This window comes from Spizellomyces punctatus (assembly GCF_000182565.1).
Source record: "Spizellomyces punctatus DAOM BR117 chromosome Unknown supercont1.7, whole genome shotgun sequence".
Taxonomy (NCBI): domain Eukaryota; kingdom Fungi; phylum Chytridiomycota; class Chytridiomycetes; order Spizellomycetales; family Spizellomycetaceae; genus Spizellomyces; species Spizellomyces punctatus.
Window position 1 is genome coordinate 853,889 of NW_015971543.1, and position 13,825 is coordinate 867,713.

At 47.7% G+C, this 13,825-nt stretch overlaps 5 protein-coding genes across 5 annotated transcripts; 3 read left to right on the forward strand and 2 right to left on the reverse strand.

Annotated features, from left to right (window-relative positions):
• The first annotated feature begins 16 nt into the window (after positions 1-16).
• Positions 17-3,586, forward strand: SPPG_04639 (hydroxymethylglutaryl-CoA reductase, degradative). Its single transcript, XM_016752874.1, has 7 exons — positions 17-596; positions 675-909; positions 968-1,288; positions 1,357-1,764; positions 1,829-1,915; positions 1,986-2,010; positions 2,079-3,586. The coding sequence occupies exons 1-7, from the start codon at positions 274-276 to the stop codon at positions 3,515-3,517; spliced, it is 2,838 nt and encodes a 945-aa protein (XP_016608354.1). The 5' UTR covers positions 17-273; the 3' UTR covers positions 3,518-3,586.
• Positions 3,587-4,159: 573 nt separating this feature from the next.
• On the forward strand, positions 4,160-8,075 carry SPPG_04640 (serine/threonine-protein phosphatase 2B catalytic subunit). Its single transcript, XM_016752875.1, has 12 exons — positions 4,160-5,401; positions 5,507-5,713; positions 5,805-5,929; positions 6,006-6,117; positions 6,191-6,336; positions 6,404-6,543; positions 6,605-6,682; positions 6,738-6,958; positions 7,027-7,113; positions 7,177-7,261; positions 7,331-7,428; positions 7,485-8,075. Exons 1-12 carry the CDS (start codon positions 5,242-5,244, stop codon positions 7,718-7,720), a joined length of 1,695 nt encoding a protein of 564 aa, XP_016608355.1. The 5' UTR covers positions 4,160-5,241; the 3' UTR covers positions 7,721-8,075.
• Positions 7,866-10,010, reverse strand: SPPG_04641 (uncharacterized protein). The gene is made up of 10 exons (XM_016752876.1): positions 9,586-10,010; positions 9,439-9,511; positions 9,277-9,380; positions 9,127-9,213; positions 8,907-9,041; positions 8,758-8,835; positions 8,603-8,690; positions 8,394-8,519; positions 8,133-8,333; positions 7,866-8,062 (listed from the first exon to the last, which is right to left on the reverse strand). Exons 1-10 carry the CDS (start codon positions 9,922-9,924, stop codon positions 7,962-7,964), a joined length of 1,332 nt encoding a protein of 443 aa, XP_016608356.1. The 5' UTR covers positions 9,925-10,010; the 3' UTR covers positions 7,866-7,961.
• A 91-nt stretch (positions 10,011-10,101) lies between these two features.
• Positions 10,102-11,464, reverse strand: SPPG_04642 (uncharacterized protein). Its single transcript, XM_016752877.1, has one exon. It carries the CDS (start codon positions 10,896-10,898, stop codon positions 10,191-10,193), a length of 708 nt encoding a protein of 235 aa, XP_016608357.1. The 5' UTR covers positions 10,899-11,464; the 3' UTR covers positions 10,102-10,190.
• A 539-nt stretch (positions 11,465-12,003) lies between these two features.
• Positions 12,004-13,671, forward strand: SPPG_04643 (uncharacterized protein). The gene is made up of 2 exons (XM_016752878.1): positions 12,004-12,875; positions 12,973-13,671. Exons 1-2 carry the CDS (start codon positions 12,190-12,192, stop codon positions 13,343-13,345), a joined length of 1,059 nt encoding a protein of 352 aa, XP_016608358.1. The 5' UTR covers positions 12,004-12,189; the 3' UTR covers positions 13,346-13,671.
• The last annotated feature ends 154 nt before the right edge of the window (positions 13,672-13,825 follow it).

Sequence of the window (13,825 nt, forward strand, 5' to 3'; positions counted from 1 at the left end):
ACAAAAGGTATATGAGGCGTCCCGTTCCCCCGTTGTGTTGGTGGTGGTGGGCTGAACCTTTTACGTACATTCACCCCCCGTTCGTTCGTTCGTTCGTTCAATCCGTCAGGTCATCGAAAGATGCGATGCGTCGATTAAAAACGCGCAGTGCCAGTGGTGTGATGATTTTAATCGCATGTATTTTCGGCTAAAAATGGGTCGACAAAACATAAAGTCTTGAACGGAATTTCCTTCCCCTCCGAACATGCGCATTTACGACAACTCTCCTCAACAATGGCTGTGGAAAACCTCTCTTCATGCAATGGAAACGAGCAACAAGACGGAAAGCTTGCAGTTTCACAACGGGAGAGCTTTCACTCGATATGGTCGGGTTTTTACAAAAAGGCCCTCAAAGAGCGACAAAATCAACTGAGACTTGTCTACACCCACCTATTCCCTTCCCAACCTTCCCAGCTCGTCAGTCCCTTGTCCGCTGGTCCTCGCTCACCAAATGGTGGACCTGCGGAACCCCCTTCCCCCGAACCGATCGACGATGCATTTCCACTCAATGGCCTTGACGAGCAGATCGCTGACAACATGGTCGAAAACTGTGTGGGGTAATTATTGACAACCTTGCTCACACTATGCTGTGCGGATATGCTAACCAATGCATGGTCGCGTTACGTGCATCACAGAACACTCGGTCTGCCCGTCGGTATTGGCCTCAACTTTACCATCAACTCCATCCCGACTGTAGTACCCATGTGCATTGAAGAGCCATCCGTCGTCGCCGCTGCTTCAGGCGCTGCAAAAACAATTTCCACCTTTGGTGGAGGTTTTACTGCGACAACCACTGATAAAAATATTATCTACGCTCAAATCCAAGTGATGGATATAGAAGACGATAGAATTGCTATCGCATTAGAACAGGTGTGTGACACAACCTGTTGATGTTTGAAAATCCACTTGTCTAAATAGCAGCATATAGGTCAAAGCACGCCGAGATGAAATCATTTCTTTGGGCAACCAGTTCTGCCAAAACATGGTCGGTCGTGGAGGGGGTGTTATGGATGTGACAGTTCGGCAGGTAATCCGACGGTCCGACACCAAGAGGCCAAAAGAAGTTCGATTAGAGCGATCATACGGGAGCTGGATAGTAGTCCATCTCCACATTGACGTCTGTGATGCAATGGGTGCCAATTGTGCCAGTGCTGTGGCGGAAGGGACTGCTCCCCTCATTGCGAGTTTGACGGGTGGACGGATCGGGTTGCGGATCGTCTCTAATTTGAGTGTAGAAAGGATGGCCAAGGTATGCATTGAGAAGCAAGGAGCTTTTGCTGTTGACCTCGAATAACGTGCGAATTTTTTTTTGTATAGGCTTCCTTCCGGGTGCCAATAGATAAACTTGGTTACAAAGGGATTTCTGGTCAGGATCTTGCATTTCGCGTCGTTGAAGCCAATGAATGGGCACGATCGGACCCATACCGCGCAACGACACACAACAAGGGCATCATGAACGGCATAGATGCAGTGGCTTTAGCCACTGGACAGGATTGGCGAGCCATTGAAGCGGCTGGTCATGCCTGGAATGGCGTACGCGCAGACAACTACCGTCCCTTTACGGATTACTGGGTAGAGGAGGAGGACGATGGACGTCGATACCTGAGAGGCGAATTGGAACTACCAATGCCAGTAGCTACCAAAGGCGGAGTGTTGAAAACAAATCCTGTGTACTCTTATACCCTGGGCTTACTAAATAAGCCCGATTCGAAAAGCTTGGCAAAGGTAGGCGGTAAAGTAGTGGCATGAGCGTCTGTGGAGGTAGACTCACACGATAGCCGGTCATTAGGTGATGGTCGCCGTTGGCTTGGCCCAAAACTTTGCTGCTCTTCGAGCTCTTTGTACTGAAGGTATTCAACGCGGACATATGTCTCTGGTAAGCAATTAATCACACCTTCCTGGAGGCGCTCGTATCTCCAATGCTGACTCTGTGCCTTTTCCCGTAGCACGCCCGGAACATTGCCATTGCTGGTAAGCGTCAGAGCTGTTATAATGGTATCACTCCTATACTGTTTTTGTTTACATTTTTGTTCCTGCAGCTGGTGCACCGCCTCATGCAATCGCTGAATGTGTCACTTTTATGGTTGAGACTGGACGGTTTACTCGAAGTGCTGTGAAGGAGTATCTGACGGCACACGAGGTCCACCACAAAATTCGCTTGAATGGCTCATTTGAAGATATCCACTCGGCCTGCTCGTCATCTGATCTCAATGGGATGACCAATGGCCATGCAAATGGGAATAGCCAGGAAGATGAAGCGCCACCGAGTTTGTTTTACTTTGAAGAATCTGATTTGACTGCATCTCGGACGGCTGGTGTTGAGGACCGTGTGACACTCAACGTTGCTTTCCAAACACTTGGTGCCAAACCCGTCCATATTGAGCTTGTACCAAATGTTCCTCCTACAAAGGTGGTTCGGCAGCTGTTTGGAGAAAAGAGTCACGCCTGGCTTTCTGAGCTCTACGGCCTGCTGGAATCGCTGAAGCTTATCACAATCAAGCCCGAGAGGGCCAACGTCATTTTGGCGAAAAAATTGAAACTGCTGTCAGTTTTGCTCAACATCCTTATTCGGCGATTGGTAACAGCCCATCCGTTGGAAACCGCGCGCTTCATCAAGCGGATCTCCAGCACCCGTTCTGCATCCTCAGAGTCGGACTTGAATGGAAGCAATGGGGACTCGCCTACAACTGAGACACCACCATCTCACAAGCTTGGTTCCGGAATCTTTCGTCACCGCGTCATCCTTGACGTTGACCTCAAGCACATTTCCTCCACTGGCACTGACCACCTTCGGATTGGCTTCCCGTTGATTCTTGCTATTTGGCAAGTTTTCGAGTTTCGTGTTCAACAATGGGTAGGAGAGCCTCTTCTCGCACGAGCGCTCATCGACGAGCAATGGCGCGTTGTTCTTGCCTTGGTGGATGCTCCTCTTCGCCACATTGCCCCAACCGCATCATCACCAGAATCCTTCAAAGCGGTGATGACGACCCATGCTAAACGGTTCCAATCGACGATATTCGCCCTGTGTGATGCCATCTCTTTCCCAGAAGCCATCGTCACTAGTAGTTTGGTTCGGGTTCTTCGATGCATTGGCAAACGCCTAGAGTGTGAACACGCGGTGGCACATGATCTCTCTTCCTCACGATTATTACGTGACTTGAAAGACATGACCGAAAAAGGATGGAGCGATGACGGGGGACTAGGCAGTGGAGTAGTCAACTCCTTTCTGCTCTGGTTAAAGATTGTTAAGGGATGGAACGAGGATATGGTCCGTGAGAAAGCGTTCCGAGCCGCTGGCGGTGCACACGTTCATCAGCTGTTTAGAGAGGAAATGGCGGCGTTCCTCGGCGATGTCAGCCGAAAGCAAGATTTGGTTGAATTGTTAGACTCGGTGGATGAATGGCACGTTTTGGACAGATCAAGGCTGAAGGATGCCATGATGTTATTTAGAATTCATTATCAAATTGACGTAATCTGACATGTAATACGTTAGCTGAGACTTTTTTTTAAAGACTTTATAATATATTGAATTGCCTGAACCCACGAGAGATCTGTTGCATGCTTTGGAAAGCGGACTTTTGGGCGAGAGAGTGTGCTCGGCACACAATTTGCAGCAGCACAAGCACACGACTACCCTTCCGTCGGACACAGGATATGGATCGGGGGACAACTCCATTTTCTGGCACCATGATGTGAGGTGATCTGGCTACAATCTGATGTCTGGATGTAATTCATTACCTCTATCTGTCGAAAGCTTTTGTTAAAGGCTGACCCACATTTAGGACTGGGGATTTAATTTATGGTAGAAGTCGGTTTGCAAACCGTTTCATGATGTGACTCGACGGTCATTACAGTAGAAAGCCTCTACCGAAAGTATGTACGTCCGGACGACGTGTGTGCACCTATAACCATCAATGACATCCGGCTACAACACCGACCCTTCGATGTCAAGATTTTACGTTGGACACGGGGGTTAAGTGTGCTGTAGAAGCCCGGAAGCCCTCTACAGAACGCTTTGCCCTTTGTGCGCGGCACATCGTGGAAGAGAGGGCTCACCACCTCTTGCTCGTGAGGTAGATAATATCAGTAGTATAAAGGATTTCATGTAGCTGACCTTGTCTTAGGGAGTGGCTCTCCACATTCCCTTTTCGTGAAGGGAGCGATGAAAAAGAGAAGCGGATTCTCAGCGGAAACATTTACAAGAAGATTACAAAGGACACGAAGATGGATGCATCAGGCAGGTGGCATATTGGGCTTCGTGAAGACTTATCGGAACATTCGTTCAAAATAGGGTTTTCTGAGGCATCCAACGAACCCCTCGACGAGGGTCTGAAGAAAAATGTGGAGCCCGCCTTGCGCCGACGCTCTACGCAAAGAGCCTACCTGCCGGTGAGCTTGTTTGTTATGGCATTTTTATAGACGTGCATTCTAAATCGTCGCATTCTCAATAGGCGCCGCCCTGAAGCCCATTCTTGCGTCTTTCTTGGGGCCTTTTCGGGTACAAGTTGGGTGTAGCTGTAGGAGGCTACCCGCGTATATCACCCAGGAGGGGGATGATATACTTTACAAACTGGACTGGGTCAAGGCAGCCCCTTGTTCGGAGACCAAAGACATGTAATCAAAGAGTGTGAATAGCGGTCGGACGGCTCTTTGAAAATCGTGGCGGTTCATTTGATGATCCCTAGGAATTGCGGAGGATAGGATAGCGTGCAAATACGCGATTTGCAAGGCATAGATGGGTGTTGGATGTTCCAGACTACTCTCTGACGGAGAAAACACGATCGGGAATGCCGCCTATTGAACGTCGCTGCCACCCAAAACCGCAACTTATGATGAGCGACGGGAGGGAAAGGGTGTCAACAAGGACCTGAACGCTCCTTTGCACACAAGGAGCTCCTGGTTGGGCCTACCCCCCAAAACTGGAGGCCAAACTGCAAGCCTCAGCGTTCATCGCAAAGCCTTGATCATCCCCGTTGCGGAATTTAAGGCTTGATGTGATGACGTAACTGTAAATACGACTAAGCCACTCGCTGCGAACATTCCCACCCGCCAAGCGCCAACACGAACGCATTGCCATTTGCATCACTTTTTCTTTCCATCAACAGCAACTTGCAAGATTAACGCGATCTTAACGCTCGCTACCACCACACAACTCGCAAAACAAACAGCTTTTGGGAACCCTTTCAGTTTGCATTCTTGGAAATGGCCGCGGAACCATCCAAAGCCAAGGGGGACGGCACGATCAGCCCCAGGCGAGCTTCCCTTTCCTCTAAACCAAAACCGCTCCCACAGAATGTTGACTTCACCGTGCACGTTATGGATAATGGCGATAAAGTATCAACCATCGAGCGTGTGATAAAAGGTGATTAATTGATGACATGCTGGATATCATTTGCAGTTGTACTTTGCTCGTCCTTGCCCACAAGAAAACTCATTCTCTTCTTTTTTTCGCTTTTCATTTGTTCAGATGTGACTGCTCCAGCTGTCTTCAAACCTACCGATGAACAATTCTGGTCAAAAAAGGACAAATCGAAACCTGACATTGATTTTCTAAAAAATCACTTTATTCGCGAGGGCCGATTGACCGAAGAACAGGCGTTGAGCATTTTATCACAGGGAACGGAATTGTTGAAGAAGGAGCCTAATCTTTTGGAGGTTGATGCGCCCATTACGGGTAAGCGGGCGATATTGCCGTCATCTTCATGAGCATTGGAGCGCATCGTACTCATCATGGTTTACGTGTATTATCTTCTCCCTCTGTGCAGTCTGTGGTGACATTCATGGCCAATACTACGATTTGATGAAGTTGTTTGAAGTTGGCGGGAATCCAGCAGATACACGCTACCTTTTCCTTGGAGATTACGTTGACCGAGGATACTTTTCAATAGAAGTGAGTCCTTCACAGGAAGATGTGTGCAACATGAATCGTATGACCTGCTTATTAACATTTTCTGGTGGCATCACAGTGCTTTTTATACCTTTTATCTTTGAAGATATGGTACACAAACTCTATTTTCATGCTTCGCGGTAACCACGAATGCCGGCATTTGACGGATTACTTTACGTTTAAGCTGGAATGTGAGTTATTGCCGTCTCTACTCTTCAGTGGAACATATCGTTCTGACTGCGAGCGAAATAAAAATTCCATCAGGCAAGCACAAGTATTCCGAGAAGGTATATGAAGCCTGCTTGGAGGCCTTCTGCGCGCTTCCACTCGCTGCCATCATGAACAAGCAGTTTCTCTGCATCCATGGGGGGTTGTCCCCCGAGTTGAACACTTTGGATGACTTGCGTGGTGTAAAGTATCTTGTTTGACTATATTTTGTTTGAATATCTCCATCTTACCCACAAAAAAAAACTCCAGGTCAACCGGTTCCGCGAACCACCAACACACGGATTGATGTGTGACCTGCTGTGGGCAGATCCATTGGAGGACTTTGGTCAGGAGCGCACCAACGAGTTCTTTGTGCACAATGGCGTTCGTGGGTGTTCATATTTCTTCAGGTGGGCTGAAATTGGGATTACTCGCGCCGACACCTTGAGCTTACCCTTGTTGCGCGGATAGTTATCATGCGGCATGCGCTTTCTTGGAAAGAAATAACCTCCTTTCAATTATTCGAGCACATGAAGCACAAGATGCTGGGTACTACTAGTAATTGATTATTTCATATCAGACCGGCGGCTCACACTAGTTCCAGATACCGCATGTATCGAAAAACACGCACGACTGGGTTCCCTTCCGTTATCACCATCTTCTCTGCCCCCAACTACCTCGACGTCTACAACAACAAAGCTGCCGTCTTGAAATACGAGAATAATGTGATGAACATCCGACAATTCAACTGTACCCCACATCCGTACTGGTTACCAAACTTTATGGATGTCTTTTCATGGTCGCTGCCATTTGTTGGTGAAAAGAGTGAGTTAAATCAGACCATTGCCGTAGAATCAGGACCGGTACTGAGTTGCTGATGGATGGGCTTTTAGTTACGGATATGCTACTCTCTATTCTTAATATCTGCAGTAAAGAGGAACTGGAGGAGGCCAAACTCCAAGTACCGGAGGCCGATGAGCGTAAGTTTCTTGGTACGGATAGGTGCTCTGTCTCTCTTGCACTGGTTGACTTTTGAAACACAGCCACAGAACAGGAGGCAAGACGACAGGTGATCAAGAACAAGATAAGGGCCGTGGGGCGTATGTCCCGAACATTCCAAGTGTTGAGGTGAGAGAGGTGTTGTAGTTTTTACCTTGGCCCGGCAGAATGAACGACGCTAACCACAATTTCCGTTAGACAAGAAAGCGAGAGTATCATGGAGTTGAAGAATGTGATGGGCACAGAGACGCTTCCTCCGGGCACACTAGCCCTAGGCGCAGAAGGAATAAAAAAGGGTACGTTTGTTTGACTATCTTTTATCACGCGAGCTATTCCGCTGACTAGGCCATAGCCATCTCGACCTTTGACGAAGCTCGTAGTGCCGATATTGACAATGAGAGACTGCCACCCCTGAAAGATGGACAAAAAGCTCCTACTCCAGCCGCTCCCATCTTTGGCGCACCCGTATCTCAACCTGGCCCACAGCGTCCGGCCATACCAAGGAGGACACCCTCACTGAAAACCCCACAGGGAATCATCAATCCACAGCCTGGTGATGCCAGTCTTCCAAGCGAGCCGAAAAAGTAGACTCGCAAAAGCCACATTCCCAAAGTTGATGAATATGCCAGCCAGTAAGGGACGAGCACTGATGCCGATCAAACAAAGAGAGCGGCTCTTGGTCAATCGACCTATCACATTATGGATATCCTGATCTGTCGCAACCGTAAGAATGCTTGGAAATTGTATGTTTCTTTTCAACTTTAAATGTGACCGAGTATTGTCTATACCGTTTGTGAGGATATCAATCTATATGTACATGGATCATATTTCACTCTTCTATTGGGAAAGCTAGACAAAATTTGTCCTTGTCCAAGAGTGACATTGACTTTCCGTCTGGATTCCACTCAAAACTCAACACTTGGAAATTGACTGAAAACACGAGAAAAGAATTTGTCAATTCCAACATGGCCAATTTCACACCATTACGCATTATACTTACCAGCAGGAACCTCAACGGACTCGCATCCATTGACCTCCCCACCCTGCCACATGTAAATAACCCCGTTTCCACAACAAAATGCCAATCTATCAGGAATGACTGGATTCCACCGCACCATTTTGACTGGATTCGTTTGTTGAATCAATGCTACCTGTCGGAGCTCGACGAGATCCCAGATCCAAAGGCAGGTCGGCATATTGTCTACCAATGGACCATCCTCAGCTGTTTATATTTCATTAGAAAAGCAACTATGTGACTTACCATTGCGTGTTACGATTAACCGTCCATCACAGCTAAACTCGCATATCCCGACGCCCATTCGAGGGTTAGGTTTATCAGGGTCCGGCCGTGATTGGGGAATGGTAATAGGTGGACAAAGGACTTGATCTATTGCAAAAAAAAAAGACCCCAAAAAGAATGTTGATTATGCAAAATGGCAAACGCAAACAAAAAATCGATAAAAATCGTACATCGGATTTTTGGGTGTGCTGCTTGACTCCAATTCGCTATTCCCGTCATTGTGTTTTCATTTTCTGGGTCCGTTTCCTTAAACACTGTCTAGTGTATTCAATCAGCTTTTTTTAACATGTTGAAAACACACACGCAAAGAAAAAAAAATACATACAATGTCATGCGGTACCAGTTCTCTTGGATGCGAGAAATCAATGAGAGGTTGCCATGTATAATAATTTAATAAGCGGACCTAATGTTGCTCTTTTGTTCAATACTTGTTTTTTGTGATGGATAGTTGAAAAGGATTTATGTGAACTGAACCTTTTGGTCAAAACTTCCTATAGCCAGAAACTGACTAGAAGGTGACCATCGCACTGTTTTGATTCCTAGACCCGTGTCGTATGCAGAGTAGGATTTGATGAGGCGGCCGTCAGGGTAGTAAATGTGGATTTTATACTAGAGTGAATAAAATTTTTTTTTCGTTGGGTTGAGTGAATTGTTGGGTCTGGCAAATAATACAACGTTTCTGGAGAGAACTTACGTCCAACATTGTTTCCCAAGCCGCAATGAACCGTCCATCAGGGGACCATGCAATGTCTTCCAGATCGTTCGTGTCCAGGGCAAATCGCTATGCAAAAGTTAATGAGAAATGTATTTTACTGCTGATCAGAGCTCATTTTCAGCATCGTACTTTTAACAATGTCCAATCTTCACAATCATATATGCTGAGATAGTCTTTACAGTCTTTACGTTCAGCGAGGGCAAAATATCGCCCGTCCTGACGGAAGCAGTAGCCTGTGCAATGCGGTGAGGGTGTGGCAGAGGGATGGAGTGTTTCTTGGCTAGCATATACCTTTGTCAGAGTATTTTGGGTATTGTATATAGTATGCTTCTTTGGATGTGAGGGACCATACCGTTATTCGTAACTATGTGGTCGATGATTAATCAAATTAACGAGAAACCCCATAAAAATGCGAAGCACTAAATCAAGAAACCAAACCTGAAAATCCGAAAAACTCAACAAATGCCGTGCGTCGGGTGCCCATTTGACGTCCACCAACCCCGATACCCCTTCTTCAATCTTTGCGGTCCATTCCTCATCTTTTATACTCCACACTTGAAGTATACCCAATTTGAACGATGCGCATAATACGAGTTCAGAGTCTGGACTCCAAGAGACGTGTTGGATGTTGTCGGTGCAGGCAAAGAGGTGGAGGATTTGGAGGCTTTCCGCGTCTCGAATGACGAGCCGGTGTTGGACGGCTGTGGCGAGGTAGAGACCGTTGGGGGAAAAATGACAGAGATTCAAAGACTGTTTGTAGAGTTCCGTAAAGTCCATCGTTTGGAGAGCGTGGAAAGTACCTCCGCGTTAGTGCGTAATGCTTTACAAGTAGGTCTGAGATCTCTACTTTCAAAGCGCGCGACGACCCAAAGTCGTTCTGGACAATCGGACATCATTTGCCCTAATGTGGCTAGATGAGGCTGACTGATCAAAAGTCTTGCTGATCATTCTTCCAGCGAGAGCAGTCCTTCCAGTTACAAATATGTACATGATGTATTTGCATACACACATCACCCTACCGGCCGATTACATATTGAGTTCCATCACCGCCATCCGCCAAAACATACCGGCCCATCTAACACGCCATCGTCCTCCATGGAATCCACTCTAGGTGGCAATTGCAACGTTAGACACGGCAGTGGGGGGAAAGATGGTATCGTAGGTTGATCCTGCGATGGATCAATAGCGTCTTTTGGAGGAACAGGGGGACTAGGTGTGTTCCACCCGAGTGTAAAGGTAGGAAGAAGAGGGAATGAGGGGACCGGATCGTAAGGGCCATCTGCTGGTAAGATGGTGTCATAGGCACTATCGTGCCGCTCAGTTGTTGTAACAGCTGGATCAGTATGATCGGGTGCATGCAGCACATGAGCGTCTTCCACTTGGTTGCTGCAGTCCATATTAGCCGCCAAACATCTTCTCCCGACTGTCATCCCATCCGGCCCATGTACTTTTAACACTTTGAAACCAGTGTCGTCATCATTCCCTGCTTCACGTCGAAGGGTGTGCAAATCCGGTCCGCGAACTTTGAGAACTTTAAAGGACCGTTCAGCGTCGTCCACCCGGCCTGATCGTAACAGTTGAAACGACCGACCAGCACACACACCCACGCCCCAATGGGTGAGCTCGGCCAGCGATGAGCCACGTGGCGGGACGGTCTCGAGGTGTGTTGGTTCATCGACGTGGTTGTTGTCGCCGGCTTGTACAAGGTGTTTGGGTTTTCTGCGCATCTTTTTAAAGAGTTTCGATAGCATTGAGCGGCACACTATACCGAGTATTTTCAAACTACCGCGGTAGCAATGTAAGCCGTCACATTGACACTAAAAAGTCCACACACTCGACGTTTATCCAAAAAATAGTCCTTCAACTCAAATGGACGTTTTATGGAAAGAAATAAACCTTGCCAAAATGCTTTTAAACCTCTTTTTTTTGCCCTTTTGTGAAGTTGACGCGGGTATCCCTTTTTGCACGGATTACCCAACCAAGGAATGGCGGAGTAAAACAAGGTTGGCATGTGAACAGGTTGAAATGTGTGTGTGGTATGTGGCCCTTTCAACAAGGCGAAGCCAAATAATGATGATATATCTGCCTTTCACCCTCGGGGATGTGTGAAAAGGCTGCCTATGTTTTGAATGCCTTGATTTGCCCTTGATCTACTCCCTCCAATAACGGAGGGGCGTTGCAGCTTTATGAAGCGGACGCGAGGCGAGACAAGAGTGGGGGAAGGTTGATTCTTTATAAAGGCATGCAATGCGTCGAGCGTTTCATGAAAACACAACGACAGCCACGGGGAAAATGACCGAGCCGATAAGCCTCCCCACATGATGCGCTGACTCGATGGCTGCTCGGCTGGACATTAAGCGTATCTATTGCTCGATGCCACGAACCTCCACGCCAAACTCCCTCTACGCCTCTTCGTCCAAGTAGCTTGCTTGCCGCAATAGATGCCAAGATGAACGGCATAATCCATCCACCACCGACATCCACAGCCTCCACTAGGAGCGCTTCGCCTCCCCACAGCAACTCGCTAAAACGGCTGGCTGAGTTTTTCAATCGGACCTCTGTCACGTGGTAATGGATCCAAACGTTCCAAACCGCGCACTCGGAGGCAGATTCCAATCAAACATTCTAACCGGTTGCAGTATGCACAGCCTCTGCCTTGGCACGTCCACAAAAAAGGCGTATGGTGCCAAATTCCCGGCAAAAACAAATCTAAAACTTTGCCTCCTTTCCCCTGTCCATGAATAGATAATGTTGCCAAAAAGGGAAAAATTGATACTTGCCCCTTTTTCTTCCATTGTGGAACCTTCGCTATTTCCCAAATACGCGGAACCCTCCGCAGGTGGCCCATTGTTAGAGCTACAACTTTCTGGGCGTATTAAGTGTGAAATTCCCATTTTTTTTCCCACGTCCATTTCCTTTCGCCGTCGTCGTCGTTTTCTGTTCTTTGTCGTCGTCGTCCTTGTCCATCGCCGTCGTGGTCCCCATCGCTGCCGTCGTCCATCGTCCCACGATCCTCATTCCCCTTCACACACACACGCAGCTATGCGATTAATGGTATCACCAAGACGGCCGTTACGGCGAGTGATCAAACTGCGTCGCTATGTTCGTGCGTCGATTGTCCTTACGATCCTGTTTTGGCTCAAAGACTGGCTGTGCTGCGTCTTTATCATTGTATACTGCTACATCTCCTGGAACATTGCCAAAGTCAATTACATTGGGTCAGGGAACGACGGCTTCCCGCTTCACCTTGACACTCTGCCTCCCGCTCCCGATATCGACTTTACGGCACTTGCCTCTGCTCGAGCACTCTTGGCAAGCAGACCGCACAATGCCACCGCAAGTGACGAGTACAGTCGCGCACAAGACTTTGTCACCAAGAGCGAAGAGCTCCTCCGCTGGGGCCCCGAGTCATCCGAGGCCGACCGGCCCATACCGCCCATCATGCACCATATTGCTATCGAGATGAAAACCCCGATTCCACAAAAGTGGCTGGACGCTCGGGATGCTTGCAAGCAAGTGCATCCTGACTGGACATTTATGTTTTGGGATGATGCATCTGCGGAAAACTTTATTCGGAAGGAACACCCATGGTTCCTTCACACTTGGACAAATTACAAGTATCCCATCCAACGGGCCGATTCGCTGAGATATTTAGTTCTATTTACCTATGGAGGAACATACCTCGACATGGATCTTCAGTGCAGACGGTCGTTGGACCCATTCAGAAAGTAAGTTTTTGGGCCCCGGAAGGGCCACTACCGGTTTTCATCTCCGTACGAATTCTGACCGCGTTATTCCTTTTTGAATGTGCCTCTCTCACTCTAGATTCAAATTCGTTGCTCCCGCTGCTCATCCTGTTGGAATCTCAAATGGTTTCATTATGACGTCGCCAAAAAACTCCTTTCTCCGACAGTTGACCAGCAATCTCCAGTACTTTAACCGCTGGTACCTCTCCCCGTACATAACGGTCATGATCTCTGCCGGATGCATGTACGTGTCCTCGCAACACGCCATTGCATCCGATCGAAGCGAGCTCATGGTCTTGGGAGGGCTCAACAACAAGCTCAGCGGAAATGTCACAACGCCCATCTTTACCCACCTAGGCGCTAGCAGCTGGCACGAGAAGGACGCAAAGGTGTTCAAGGTGTTGGGCAAGGTGCTCAAATCGATACCAATATTTGGAAAGGATTACAAGTGATGGTTATCCCACACGGCGTGGACGCCTGATGGGGCAATCTTTTGCAATATCCTGCCACCCTCAGCACTTTCCACTCTCCCGAATTTTTTTTTCTTGTTATTTCTCTCTACTCCCAAGTTTTTGCTACGATATACGCATCCATGTGAAGAGGGAATGGTGGAATTTCTCCAAAGGAGTGTGGAATCGGCCACGGATTTGCATTTTGGGACACATTTGGGTTTCCCTCCCCGTAATTTATCTTATGAATCTGTATTATAAATGCTTGGGCACAATCTGCTACCTTTGAATGATAAGATTTTTTCATACTGGAATGTTAACATTTGAACATCATCTCTATTCCCCCAAATTCTTTGAACTTGTTGAACCACAGTATGTTGAACCTTATGGTCACGGGGGGACCCGTGGATCGGGACTCTGGAAGGCGCTACAAGCCTTTCATTGCTAGTATACACAAAACAATGTCATCTTTTTAATTTTATA

Excerpts from the sequence above, each read along its gene's own strand:
- SPPG_04639 (XM_016752874.1), top strand. The coding sequence starts at position 274 with ATGGCTGTGGAAAACCTCTCTTCATGCAATGGAAACGAGCAACAAGAC. Across the intron at positions 1,765-1,828 it reads ATTCGAAAAGCTTGGCAAAG|GTGATGGTCGCCGTTGGCTT; the intron begins GTAGGCGGTAAA and ends GCCGGTCATTAG. Across the intron at positions 1,916-1,985 it reads AACGCGGACATATGTCTCTG|CACGCCCGGAACATTGCCAT; the intron begins GTAAGCAATTAA and ends CTTTTCCCGTAG.
- SPPG_04640 (XM_016752875.1), top strand. The coding sequence starts at position 5,242 with ATGGCCGCGGAACCATCCAAAGCCAAGGGGGACGGCACGATCAGCCCC. Across the intron at positions 5,402-5,506 it reads CATCGAGCGTGTGATAAAAG|ATGTGACTGCTCCAGCTGTC; the intron begins GTGATTAATTGA and ends TCATTTGTTCAG. Across the intron at positions 6,544-6,604 it reads GGGTGTTCATATTTCTTCAG|TTATCATGCGGCATGCGCTT; the intron begins GTGGGCTGAAAT and ends TTGCGCGGATAG.
- SPPG_04641 (XM_016752876.1), bottom strand. The coding sequence starts at position 9,924 with ATGGACTTTACGGAACTCTACAAACAGTCTTTGAATCTCTGTCATTTT. Across the intron at positions 9,381-9,438 it reads CCCAAAATACTCTGACAAAG|GCTACTGCTTCCGTCAGGAC; the intron begins GTATATGCTAGC and ends CGCATTGCACAG. Across the intron at positions 9,214-9,276 it reads AAGATTGGACATTGTTAAAA|CGATTTGCCCTGGACACGAA; the intron begins GTACGATGCTGA and ends ACTTTTGCATAG.
- SPPG_04642 (XM_016752877.1), bottom strand. The coding sequence starts at position 10,898 with ATGCTATCGAAACTCTTTAAAAAGATGCGCAGAAAACCCAAACACCTT.
- SPPG_04643 (XM_016752878.1), top strand. The coding sequence starts at position 12,190 with ATGCGATTAATGGTATCACCAAGACGGCCGTTACGGCGAGTGATCAAA. Across the intron at positions 12,876-12,972 it reads TCGTTGGACCCATTCAGAAA|ATTCAAATTCGTTGCTCCCG; the intron begins GTAAGTTTTTGG and ends CTCTCACTCTAG.